Source organism: Aspergillus clavatus, genomic scaffold (genome assembly GCF_000002715.2).
Source record: "Aspergillus clavatus NRRL 1 1099423829799 genomic scaffold, whole genome shotgun sequence".
NCBI lineage: Eukaryota > Fungi > Ascomycota > Eurotiomycetes > Eurotiales > Aspergillaceae > Aspergillus > Aspergillus clavatus.
Window position 1 is genome coordinate 464,825 of NW_001517100.1, and position 12,669 is coordinate 477,493.

Below are 12,669 nucleotides of genomic sequence, written 5' to 3' on the forward strand. Positions count from 1 at the left end.
TCCCCCCCATCCACAGTGTGAGACTTGAGACCCTTTCGCTAACCGTGTCTTCTTTCCACTGATCCTCTGGTCCTCCACTAATTGTACTAAACTGTACCATAATAAGACGTGTTGATTCGCTTGTCGCCTGCTCCACTTTCCCAGCTAATTTTTAATTTTTTAATTTTTTTTTTAAATTTTTGTTTCTTTCTTTCGCTCAACATCCGGCTTTCCGTCCTCGCCCTTTTCCTGCCTCCCTCTTTTTTTTTTTCTTTTTTTTTTTTCTCCCCCCAAACTACAAATACTCCTACCATGGGCACTGCAACCAATGCTATTTACTACCTCTTCCATCCCTCAGAATTGAGGTCGATTCTTCAATGGTTGGTCTTGGCCTATAGCTTTGAGCACCCTCCTTGGCTTTAATATGTGCCATCGCTTACGGACTTCCATTCGTCCTTTCTGATAGGAAGATATGGCACAATCCGGTTCATGAACGTGATGAGAAGGCTGAGTCGGAGACCCTTAAGCAATGCTTCCATTTTCTGGACAAGACAAGCCGGAGCTTCAGCGCGGTGATCAAGGAGCTTCATCCCGAGCTGCTGGCTCCTGTCTGCATCTTCTACCTGACGCTTCGTGGGCTGGACACCATCGAGGACGACACGTCAATTCCCCTGGCCACCAAAGAGCCGCTCCTTCGCGGATTCAAGGATTTCCTGGAGCAGGATGGCTGGAACTTCACGGGCAACCGGCCCGAGGAGAAGGACCGTGAGCTGCTGGTTCAGTTTCAATGTGTCATCGCTGAGTTCAAGAAGATGAAGCCGGCCTATCAGGCCATCATCAAGGACATCACAGACAGGATGGGCAACGGGATGGCCGACTATTGTCGTAAAGCGGCGCAGGACGACGCAAGCGTCAAGACAGTCGAGGAATATGACCTGTACTGCTGGTACGTGGCCGGCTTGGTCGGCGAGGGCCTGACTCGCCTCTTCGTCGAGGCCGAGTTTGGCAACCCGGCCCTGCTGAAGCGCCCCGAGCTGTACAAGTCCATGGGTCTTTTCCTGCAGAAGACCAACATCATTCGAGACATCCGAGAGGATTTCGATGATCGCCGTCAGTTCTGGCCCAAAGAGATTTGGTCCAAGCACGTCACCAAGTTGGAAGACCTGTTCAAGCCGGAGAACCGCGAAGCTGCCCTGAACTGTAGCTCGGAGATGGTTCTGAACGCGTTGGGACACGCCGAAGAATGTCTCTTCTACCTCGCCGGTCTCCGGGAACAGAGTGTCTTCAACTTCTGTGCCATCCCTCAGTCCATGGCCATCGCGACGCTATCGCTGTGCTTCCGCAACCCTGCCATCTTTGAACGTAACATCAAGATCACCAAGGGTGAAGCCTGCACGTTGATGGTCGAGTCGACGCAGAACCTGCGGATCCTGTACGAGGCCTTCCGCCGCTATGTGCGCGAAATTCACCGGAAGAACACTCCCAAGGACCCCAACTTCCTCAAGATTAGCATCGCCTGTGGCCGGGTATGTTTGACCTCCGACACCACCACCAGCCCGGCAGTGGCTAACCAGACATAGATTGAGAAATTCATCGAAAACATCTTCCCATCCCAGACGGCCGAGGTGGCGAAGCGACGTGTGCTCGGCGTCCAGTCGGAAGCTGAAAAGGAGAAGGCCAAGCTGGAAGCCGAGACTCGTCAAGATGTACTCTTCATGATGGCTCTCATGGGAGTCATTGTGGTGTTTGTCTCCATTGTCATGGTAAGCCCGCCGACCCCGGTCCCGGATCGTCACTTTTTTTTCTCACAAATATTCAGATTGGCTTTGCTTGGTACTTCGGTGCACGCTTTGATCTTGCGTGGCAGGAACTTCGAAAGGGCAACTTCCGTCCGCCCAAGCACCTTCACAACGAGGAGCTCTAGACTTGTATTTCTACGGCGTGACGACCTTACAGCTATTTAATTTGATATCCAGGCCATACTGACCCTGCAGATGACTTATGTTCTATGTACTTACCTTGTCATTCTTGCAGATTATTTACCTAATAATACATCTTCCACCCTTCGTCCTCCCCCTTTCCCTTTCGTTGAGAGTTGGCGGGCTGCCTCTCCGCCTGCCGGGTGCGTCCCGATTTTTCTTAGCACGGATGTCAAATTGCGATCCAGCCCTTCCATGGCTGCGGTTGTGCCGAAGAAGTGCTGATATTGAGTGGAGTTTATCTCTGACCAGCGACGTACTAGATTTGTGTCTTGGCAATGTTCAGTTTTTTTCTGAATGTTGAAATGGCATACATCCATTGAGGACCTGGAACATACCTTGTAGATTAGCATAGCAATGCCATCAGTTTTCTGTCTACCTTTCTTACTCTTGAGCGACTATTCTGTAAGACCTTTTGTTCTGCCTCTTGCCATTCACGGGCTTTCAACTGAGCCTGTGAGACTTGGTCCCAGCCTAGCCTACCAGACATGTTTCCCCATCCAGACACCCAGGCGGTATTGGCTGGGCATCGATTTGTCAGGGGTTTGTAATTGAGCTTATCGGCTGTTGTGCAGTGCCGAATCTCCATATATATATATATAAAAAATCTCTAAGTATACACCGTCGCTGGAGCAGAGTCGTTCACCACATTGGATAGTCTACTGCATGATTGGGAAAAGATACTTACCACTGGCAAGCAGTGGTACCAGAGCAGTCTGCACAATCAGAAGCGCATACATCACTCATAAACTGCAACCTCTCCCATCCATCCACACCAAACCACACCTCTCAACTCCCACACCCCGTCGACCCTTCACAGCCATGGCCCCCAAGAAACAACAAGCAACCTCAGGGACCAACACCAACACCCCCGACACCACCAGCGAAGCTCTTCCCCCTCTCTCACCACAAGAATTTCGCATCTACAACCGTCTCGCCGAGCACATGGACCAATTCGTAAGCATTAACCTCCTCCCCTCTTCAAATCATCGATCACTAATCAACGCCGTCCACCCCCACCCCAAACAGCATAATCACTTCCGCCTCACCTGGACCCAACTCCAAGATGCCTGCAGCACCACCGGCACCAGCAAACGCGCCGCAGGCCTCTCTCCGCGCCAACTCATCATGACCGGGCTCAGCTTCTGCTCCCAGCTCGACTTCCACCACTCCATCGAGGAGCAGCACGTCTTCCCCGTGCTCGCGAAGAAGATGCCCGAGTTCCGCCGCGAGCTGGCCCTCCTGACCCAGCATAAGCGGATCCATGCGGGGCTGGAGGCGCTCGAGGCGTACCTGATGCGGTGTCGCGCGGGGGAAGTCGAGCTGCAGCGCGCGGAGGTGAAGAGGCTCCTGGATGCGTTTGGGGAGGTGCTGTGGGCGCATCTGGATGATGAGGTGAGGGCGCTCGGGGCGGAGAATATGAGGAGGTTTTGGTCGGTGAAAGAGATGGGGATGTTGCCGATGTAGGTCTCGGGGGGGGGGGAGGTTCTACTGTCTATGTGTGAGGGATGTAAATATTTGTTGTTGATGAAGTCTCTGGGAAATGGGAATAGACCTTTCCCTCGTCCTACTTGCTGTAATGGGTGTATCGTATAATCTCAAAAAGATTGACATGACCAATTGACTGGGCATTCCTATCTTCTTCCATCTGATCCTCTCAGAAGGGAACGACGACCTCCAATCTCCAACCCCAGGGAGATCATCCACAGCACATCTGTCAACAACACCCCCGTACTCCAGATCCATCAGTCTGGGGAAACCAGAGCATGAGCATATGTTTGCGGTCACCCCACGCGACATCTCCATCCATGGGAATAATGGACTATCGATTGCCGCGTTGGGGATGTTGTTTGCAACCACCCCCTTGCGGCGGCGGGAATGCGCGCCAATCCACTCTGGGTGTTTGAGATGCTAATCTTCCTGTCATTTCCTTACTGGATTGCGTGCACAAGACACTTGACTCTTGCTTAGACTGGGGGTAGATCTTACAATTGGGGTGGTTGCTAGTTCATCTCATGGCTGCTTGATCTGGTTGCATATCTGCCTGTTTGGGTGCTGGGATGGCCGGTCTATGGAACAACAGAGATCAAAACAGATTATGAGCAAGCATAAGCATATTCCCTGCTGCCATGTTTATTGACATACGGCGTTATTTGTTGTGATCTGATCTGAGTTGATCTTCCGAAGAACATGACGCACGCGGAAAAAACCTACTAGGCCCCCCCGGCTGAATGTCAGGTCGATCATACTTGGTTCCGTCAGTGACATGGTCATTTGGGTATATATCCAGTTGATGACTTGGAATGCTTACGAGTAAAATGCCATGCTCTAGGCAGACTCGCTCTGCCGATGAAGCCCGAAGAGGGCTATTTTCGGAGGATGAACCCGCATGCGAGCTGGTCGAGATCTGGTATAAGAGGAGAGGGAAAACACCGCATGGCGACGCCTGGGGACTGAATAGACTCCCTTTCCTTTGCTTTGCTTCGAATTGATACCATCCCCTCGCTGGTTTCCTCGCTCTGATACACCATGAAGCTCTCCGCCAATCTTATTGCCGCTGTTCTCGCGGGTACTGCGCTAGCTGCCCCCAGCGACAGGACGCTTGAACGCATACGTGCGCGGGCACTCGCACGACAGTCCCATCCCCTCGACAGCACGGCACCCGCCGCTCCAGCTGCCGAGCCACACACGCAGTTCCGGACCGCGACCACGGACGCATCGCCCAACATCACCTGGAGCAAGAACTGGGCCGGCGCGGTGCGCGAGAAACCCCCACCGGGCGCCAGCTACACCGCCGTGACGGCGACCTTCACCGTGCCCGAGGCCACGGCCGTGGCCGGCGTGGCCGGCATGCAGGCCGGCTCGGCCTGGGTGGGGATCGACGGCGACACGTACCCGACGGCGATCCTGCAGGCGGGCGTGGACTTCTACGTCGAGGACGGGAAGCACACCTACGACGCGTGGTACGAGTGGTTCCCGGACGTGGCGTACGACTTCCGCCTGCCGATTGCGCGCGGCGATGTCCTCGTCGTCAAGGTCGAGAGCCGCTCGCCCGCCGAGGGCGTCGCAATCATCGAGAACCGGACCTCGCGGCAGACGGTGACCAAGACGCTGCGCGCGCCGGCGCCGACGGCGACGCTCGCCGGCCAGAACGCCGACTGGATCGTCGAGGACTTCCAGTATGGGGATGGGATGGTGCAGCTGGTGGATTTTGATAGCCTGGCGTTCTCCGGCGCCGTGGCCAGGGCCGGCGGCAAGTCGTATGGCGTGAGGGACGCGACGATCGTCGAGATGGAACAGAATGGCAAGCGACGCACCCGGACGACGGTCGTTAGCAACACGGAGCTGGTGGTGGAATACCTCCGGGAGTGAAAGATGCTGGGTTTATCTCTATTCACTGCGCACTGTACACATACACGATACACCTCCGAGGGAGTTCTGTTATTATTATTGTTTTTTTAGGGGGGGCGTCATCCAGGTTTTTCTTTTCTCTCTCCAACATTCACGCATATCAATATCAATATCAATACCAACATCAACATCCATATACCCAATTCCCCAAATCCCTCCATCCTCCATGCTTCCATCACAGCAACGACCTCGGCCCCCCATACCTCCTCAACGCCGCATTCCCACCCCCACGCCTTCCTCCACCTCCACTCCACCCCTCCACCAGCACCCACAACCACCCGCTCCTCGCGCGACCAAAACCGCAGCACCTGCAGCAGCTCGCTCATGCGCACCGGCTTCCGCAACACCCCATGAAACAGCCCCGCCGCGCCAGCATACCGGCCCGCCGTCATCGCGATCACCGGCGTGCGCTGCAGCACCGGGTCGGCCGCGTACGGCGGCTGGGTGCGCAGGATCCGCGTCGCCGTGAAACCGTCGAGGACGGGCATGGAGGTCTATTTTTTTTGTGGCGCCCCCCCCGCCCCCGCGGGCGCCCCGGTGGGCGGTGTTAGTATGTTTGATCATTCAATCCATTCATTCACCAGTGGGCTGGGCTGGGGAGGGAATTGGGCTGGGCTGGCTTACGTCCATGAGGATGAGATCCGGGCGTGGATTTGTCGGGGTAGAGAGGAGGTAGGTTAAAGCTTCTTGGCCGTTTTGGGCGAGGGAGATGGTGCAGTCGAGTCTTGTGAGGAGTATGGTGATGACTCTTTGGTTGACCTTGCTGTGGAGGGGGTTAGTTGGTTGATTTGGTTGGTATACTGGGGAAGGGAGGGGAGGGAGGGTACTTGTCTTCGGCGACGAGGATGTGCATTTTGAGTGTTTGAGTCGAGTCTCTATTGAGGGTATTGAGATGGCGGGTTTGAATGATAGTGGTAGGATGAAAAGGGTTATGTATGGGGTGGCAGATGCAGATGGATGCGACTGCGAGGCTGACTTGTTCAGGCTCAGGCTGATTTCTGGCGTGTGGGGGTGGCGGCAGGGGTTGATTGGATACGAGCGTTGATCATGGACTATATTCGACTGGTTTGGAGGTATACTGTGTAGGTTTGCACTAATTTCTTGAACATCATGACTTAAGTATAGGTGATGAAACAAAAAGTCCTCCTTGCATTGCTAGTACCAGTACAAATCCTTCTTTCACAGAGAGCATCTTCGCCAAAACCTTCACTTGGTGTCGTGTCAATCCAGCAAGCTGGATTCCAACTACACAACATACCGAAAATGAGGATTCTATCGTTGTCAGCACCAGCACCAGCACCAATCCCATATCGACAAGACATACCTCAAAATCCGTCAGATCAGCCAGCACCTCCTCCTCGGCTGCAGGCGACGCCGCGGCTGCCGCATCCCGCAGCTTGTTCCGTCGGACGAGCAAGTACCGCAAAGCCACCGCACAAGCCATCTGGCTCACCGCACACCCCAGGATGAGCTTGCATCCCGTCTTGTACACGGGTGCTTCTCGGGCCAGGAACGCGTGAGGCCCAATGATGCTGCCTACACAGTATGCGATGAAGACCAGGCCTGTAGCGGTGACGCGCTTCGTGTATCCGCCCATGTTACTAGACGGCAGCTGCAGGCAGAGAACAACAGAGGTGACATATGACGCGATCTGAGATCGTTAGTTTTCTGCTTACGCCTTGAGGAGTGGGGTGGAAGGGCCATCTCACGATATAGTAACCGAAAAGAACCCCGTAGCGATTGCTTCGAGGGAGTTGCCAGAGCAGACAAACGCCGATCACTGTGGGGATTAGGTAGACGATCATGACAGTGATGCGCATGTCCTTGAAACGCGAAGAGATGTAGGTTCCGGATAGAATATAGAAGATCTGGAACCCGCCCTGAGGGATACCCAGAGCCGTTGTCAACAGAGGCTCCGAGACGATGCCTTTGACGATGAGTTTTCCAAACTGTCGAGTATCAGCCATGGAGTCTTCAAAAAAAGCCAGAGCTACAATGACTCACGTTGGAGACCCCTCCGTTACCGGTTTCATTGATCAGGACAAAGAGAGATATAAGCCAGACCTGAGGGTCTACAAGCGCCTCCCGGATCTGATACCATTTGATCGAACGGTTGAGGATGCCCTAGTAATGTCAGCAGCGCTCCGTCTCCACAAGTCGTTATAACATACCGTATGGTTTTGCTTGCCCCTACCCACGAGTAGGATCTTCTCCTCAACGGTAAACCGCTTGGCCGATAGGATACTGTTGGGAAGGAAAAAAAGAAGAACGACCCCCCAGAGCACCGTGACGCCGCCACAGATGAGAAAAACGGCGCGCCAGACAGGAAACCCATCGAGCTGGCCGATGGCGAATGTGATGAGGCCCCCGAGCTGCAATCCATTAAAATCTTGGAACGAGAGGTACAAGAGGGATGTGGCGTACTATGGATCCCACTCCATTGCAGCAGTAGAAACACCCAGCGCGAAATGGCTGCTCCTGCCGTAGGTACCACATACTGATGATCAGCATGAAGCAGGGGGTAATAGGCGCTGAGATGTCAGCATTGACTATAAGAATTCCACAAAAGTCTTACCCTCAAAGCACCCAAGCAGAAATCTGCAAATAGCCATCCCGGTGAAGTTGTGGCAGCTGGCCGTTATCATGAGAATGCCACCCCAGCCGATACTACCACAGTATAAGTCAGTGATCGACACAGTAGAGCATTCAAGACTCCAAACTTACACAAACCATGAAATGACCGTTCCGACTGGGAATCGCTGGGCCAGAAGGTTCGCAGGATACTCCCAGAACAGATAACCTGGAACAGTCAGAGGGGATTTTCACTCAAAAAAAGAAGGTCACTTGCCAAAGAAGAAGATACTGGCAAGCCAGCTGTACTGATTGCTATCAATGTGGGCATCATTGAACAGGTCAAAGACAGCACTGTATGAGAGAGCCTATCTGCAATGAGTGGGTGTACAGCGTCATCAGAATAATGGAAGCTTGCCTGCTTGTCAATGTATTGAAGCGTGTATGTGCCGCACAAGAGCGGAAGGAGGATCAAATCAATACGCCTTCTGATCTTCTTTGATCGAACCGGATCATCAAGCATCTCTTGAAGTTGAATATGCGAGACGCCATGCTCTCGGAGGAAGATCTCCGCCTCATCTAGAGAAGAGATATCGCCGATCCCGATGTCATCGTCTCCCTTGCCGATGATGTTCAACTCGACATCTTTCTTGTCCTCGTCCACATTCGCCTTCTTCTTCGTCTTGTCAGGCAACATCTTGACAATCGATCAGATCTTTTAGATGGTCTTGCCGTGCTCAGGAGGGTATCCTGCTGCTGCTCCCTCTCGTATTTATACAAGCGACCCCGCATGGATGTGCTGGGGTATAGATAACGCTTGTCCCCAATATGACAGGGAATCCCCTGTAAGCCGGCCTGGAGACAAGCCTTTAAGCTTTGTTCCCTCCCCACCCACTGACCTTGGCTGAGTATTTCGTCGTGCTTGATTGAGTCCATATGGCTGTGTTTCTAACCTTTGGTGGTCAAAATAGGCCAAGGGACAACATGTTGAATGAGGATTCCAACACAGCTGGCATGCTGCTCTCATACATGACAGTTCCACGATGATTCCGAGTTACCGATTGATGCTGAAGGAACAAAATGCCTACCCCAACGACTTGATCCTGTCCGAGGTTTGTTGGTTTGGAGATACTGATGGTTGGTGGAGCTGAGTTGATAAGACGTGTGGGGTCAAACCACGGTGGAGTCGAGGATTCTGGAGACGTTCGCACGTTCTTTGTCACCCGATTGAGTGGAGAAGTGGAGAAAGATATATCATTCGGGATCAGCGGAGTCAGAAAAGTCATGAGTGTTGGTTGGCTGCGTTGATAAGCGGAGCATGTTGGAGCTTGGAAGCCCTATTCCAAGTTGCTTTGTTTCGCGGATGCAACGGCAATGGGTGGCATATCACAGTGCTAATGCTTACCCGCTTGTCACTAGGGTTTCGAAGTGGTGTAGAATCTGACCGACCCTGTAATAAGGTATCGTGAGTTTGTGACTATCGTCTTGCGCGACATGTCCTCGCTAAGGAGCTGGCCGATAAAGCTCGCGGCATCCCATGTGCAGGCCTCATAGGGGATGGGATACCCCGTCAATTTATCTCGCAGGTGTTCCAGGTGCTGCCATTGGTCTGGGTTGTCTTAGTCTCCTGCAAGGGATGTGCTTATCTGTATTAAGTGCAGATGATTCCACTTGAATCGTGCAGGTGACAACGGTGAGGACAAAAGTACGAACAGATGGTGAGATCGTTTGGCAACGACGGATTTGTCTTCTTGTGGTGATGGAAGGCGTATCCCGTCGCCAGGAGACTCGAGGTCGTGGTACAAATTTATCCGACGGGGTTGATGAGGTTGTACTTGGCAGTAATAATTCTAGTGCACCTGTTCCTGTCATTGCAGAAAAATGTGAGAATCAGTTCGATGAATGTAGGACCGTGCTTGGAGAACCATGCGTTCCTTCCAATTTTCACTTGATGTCACACAGCAAGGCAGGATCATGGTTGAGATCAATCCTGATGGTGTGATCCATCTTTCCTCCCGATGCCTAGTCTGATAACAGTAGGATGAACAATGCCAATGCACATGGCCCTTGTTCTGAACTGAGCAGCCGGCTTCATTCGAACGTTGCAAGAGTTGTCTAGAGTATTAGATGTTGCGATTGAAAGACCGTTTCGAGTGACGCGACCTACCTTACGCATCTGAGGGAGTAGAGGAAAGACGTGTAGCAGATATATGTAATAGCATATTACATATCATATCCTCGATACTGTCTGGACGCAAGGCATAGGCATCGACAGACGAAGAACGCTCGTGAAGAGAGTAGGGAGTGTGGAAGTTGAATTCGATGGAGCACAACGGCAGGACATCAATTTGATGATGAAACAGGGCCAAGTCCGAGAGATAGAATGTCTTGGGGGGGTGAAAATGGCCAGTCTCAATCTGAAGCCTTTGGATGGGAGGGAAGCTGACTGGGGAAGGATTTCCTACGCTGGCAGTCAATCGATGTTGTACGCAGACCTCTCACGTGTGATTGTAACACAAACACCCCCCTTTTGCAATCCTCATCTGACAGACTTACATCATCTCACTGTGTTCTCATTCTATCATCCGATTATCTTCTATATACTGCTCTAAATCGTCCCTGTCTTCTGGGGTTGTCTTTCACAGCTACTTTTGCTGAAATGTGGATCATCATACGCACCAAAAAACTTTGGGAAACTCCTGAATGGTGTCATTTACAGTTCGAGCGTGTGATATCCGAGAAGAATACAACCGCGATAGGATCTGCTTGTACACGATGAGTCGAAAAATACTACGGGGGTAGAGCTGCATCTCTGCCGCATTGGAGGACTGTTTGTGCTAATCAATTATCCTGAGAATCTGATAGATCCAGCAAGCATGTGCATGAGCAGTATACGCCGACGGCCGATCATGATCGTAGGCAAAGGATATACAACAGTTGTTGGCGAACGGATATCAGGCCAATACTACATGCGAAATCAACTGGTATCCGGGAGATAGGCGAGTCGAACCAGCCTCTATCGTCGATTGGGAGTAGACACAGGGGTGGAGGGAAGAGGGTGCAGCGAACACTGTCAACATTAATATCGAGGCAACTGTCCCAGACAGCAAAATCCTGCAGAGTCGGGAGCCACCTCCACAAGCCTGCTAAATCATAGCGGACATCAACTACTCTAGTGGTTCGCCGAGCTCGTAATGACGACGGTGATGGATTTGTGCATGCGGAGGACATCAAAGTCAAACGCGAAACGAACTCCCTCAGGCCTAGGGGGTCAATGCGTGTGATGGGAAATCGGACAAGGGAAAAGAGACAGCTAGCAGCCGAGACGGGATGAAGCGTGTGTGAGGCGTGTCGAGAGGGCAGGACTCAGTACCCTCGTATCATATGCAACAAAAGGCGATCAAACTTAAATATATGAGGAAGTGCTGGCCCAGCTGGGCAGCGTCAGCCCTCCGATGTGATCGGCAGGTGATGGATTGTGACAGATGCAAGGAACAGTGCGATGTCAAGTCAAATCAATAGTCCATAGGCAATCGTAAGGGAAGCTCGAAACTCAAAACTTGTTTGATGCGCGAGACATGACGATAACTGCCGAGATGCTGCACCACATGTTCACGATTTGACAACTCATCGGTGTCGCAGCCACGTCGGAGGGACTGGTCGGCAGCCACCCTTTTCTGGGCTGGCTGGGCTCTGGGGACTGGGGAGTTCCAGATGCAGATGTAACAAGAGGCTCCGCTACTCGCCCCTCACCCTCCTTCCCGAAGAACCAACACCCGGTAAAACACCAATCGGATGGAACAGAATGGTTGGATGTGCACGATAGAGTAGAGAAAAGGAAGAGCTCTTTTGTCAAGGGAGGGAATGACATGCATGAAGGATGTGCGTGGAGGGCAGAAAGTGAAAGAGGACTTGAGACTTGAGACTTGGGATCCGGGAAATCCCCAAATGACAGTTAATTAGTTGGCATCTGACTGTAACCAACCCAACAGTTGGAACTTGGAAGAGTGATTGAGATAAAAATATCCCTAATATCCCCCAACACAGCAGCCGTGTTGGTTTTGTTTTCTGGTGGTTATCACTTGTCTCCCCTGGTTAATGACACCATTTTCGGGATATTAATAGGATCTGGCCCTCTCGCCCTCTCGCCCTCTAGCCCCGGGGCCAATCAAGCCCCCACGATGGCCGCAGATACTGTTGGATTGACACCAATTCACCAACTTTTGGCTCCTGATAGTCCCTTAATAGTACTTTAGCTAACTTCATGGAGCTGGACGCAGCCTGCATCGTCGCGTCGGGGAGCCACGATGGCGGTGAGGCCCATGCGAGCAATGCCTTTGTGTGCAACCCAGATAGGAAGAAGCCCTTCCCAGCAGTGCAGCAAACAAACTCCTGATGGAGGGTGGTTAGTTTCTTTTTTGCCAGGAGGATCCCAACATCTTCGATCAGCAAATTGGGCTATTTTGAGATCCGGAGAAATCTAGATGAAGCTTACAAAACGAGTCTCGAATGCACCTTCCCGTTGGTGACGGACTTATTTAAACCACCACTGTCGGTACAGACAAATACCAGCTACCTATCATCATTATCATCCTCATCATCTAGACAATCCCTCTGATCAATCTCAAAGTCCCTTTCACTGTCGATAGTCTCTCCAATCACCTGACCCTTCCCAATTGCCAGTAAACACACCACAAGCTTCCCCCGTATAGAAAAGACATCCTCTTCT

The 12,669-nt window shown here is 52.2% G+C and overlaps 4 protein-coding genes across 4 annotated transcripts, besides 1 other annotated feature; 3 read left to right on the forward strand and 1 right to left on the reverse strand.

Moving 5' to 3' along the window:
• The first annotated feature begins 239 nt into the window (after window positions 1-239).
• Window positions 240-263: a microsatellite.
• A 28-nt stretch (window positions 264-291) lies between these two features.
• Window positions 292-1,903, forward strand: erg9 (bifunctional farnesyl-diphosphate farnesyltransferase/squalene synthase; the record flags this gene model as incomplete). The annotated part of the gene is made up of 4 exons (XM_001272423.1): window positions 292-359; window positions 446-1,505; window positions 1,560-1,742; window positions 1,799-1,903. The coding sequence occupies 4 exons, from the start codon at window positions 292-294 to the stop codon at window positions 1,901-1,903; spliced, it is 1,416 nt and encodes a 471-aa protein (XP_001272424.1).
• Window positions 1,904-2,780: 877 nt separating this feature from the next.
• On the forward strand, window positions 2,781-3,425 carry ACLA_066350 (hemerythrin domain-containing protein; the record flags this gene model as incomplete). The annotated part of the gene is made up of 1 exon (XM_001272424.1): window positions 2,781-3,425. One exon carries the CDS (start codon window positions 2,781-2,783, stop codon window positions 3,423-3,425), a length of 645 nt encoding a protein of 214 aa, XP_001272425.1.
• A 1,062-nt stretch (window positions 3,426-4,487) lies between these two features.
• ACLA_066360 (A4/G1 family peptidase) lies at window positions 4,488-5,330 on the forward strand (the record flags this gene model as incomplete). The annotated part of the gene is made up of 1 exon (XM_001272425.1): window positions 4,488-5,330. One exon carries the CDS (start codon window positions 4,488-4,490, stop codon window positions 5,328-5,330), a length of 843 nt encoding a protein of 280 aa, XP_001272426.1.
• A 1,284-nt stretch (window positions 5,331-6,614) lies between these two features.
• ACLA_066370 (putative MFS transporter) lies at window positions 6,615-8,637 on the reverse strand (the record flags this gene model as incomplete). Its single annotated transcript, XM_001272426.1, has 10 exons — window positions 6,615-6,641; window positions 6,694-7,020; window positions 7,079-7,318; window positions 7,374-7,493; window positions 7,541-7,741; window positions 7,794-7,900; window positions 7,945-8,036; window positions 8,094-8,169; window positions 8,218-8,308; window positions 8,359-8,637. The coding sequence occupies 10 exons, from the start codon at window positions 8,635-8,637 to the stop codon at window positions 6,615-6,617; spliced, it is 1,560 nt and encodes a 519-aa protein (XP_001272427.1).
• Between the last annotated feature and the right edge of the window lie 4,032 nt (window positions 8,638-12,669).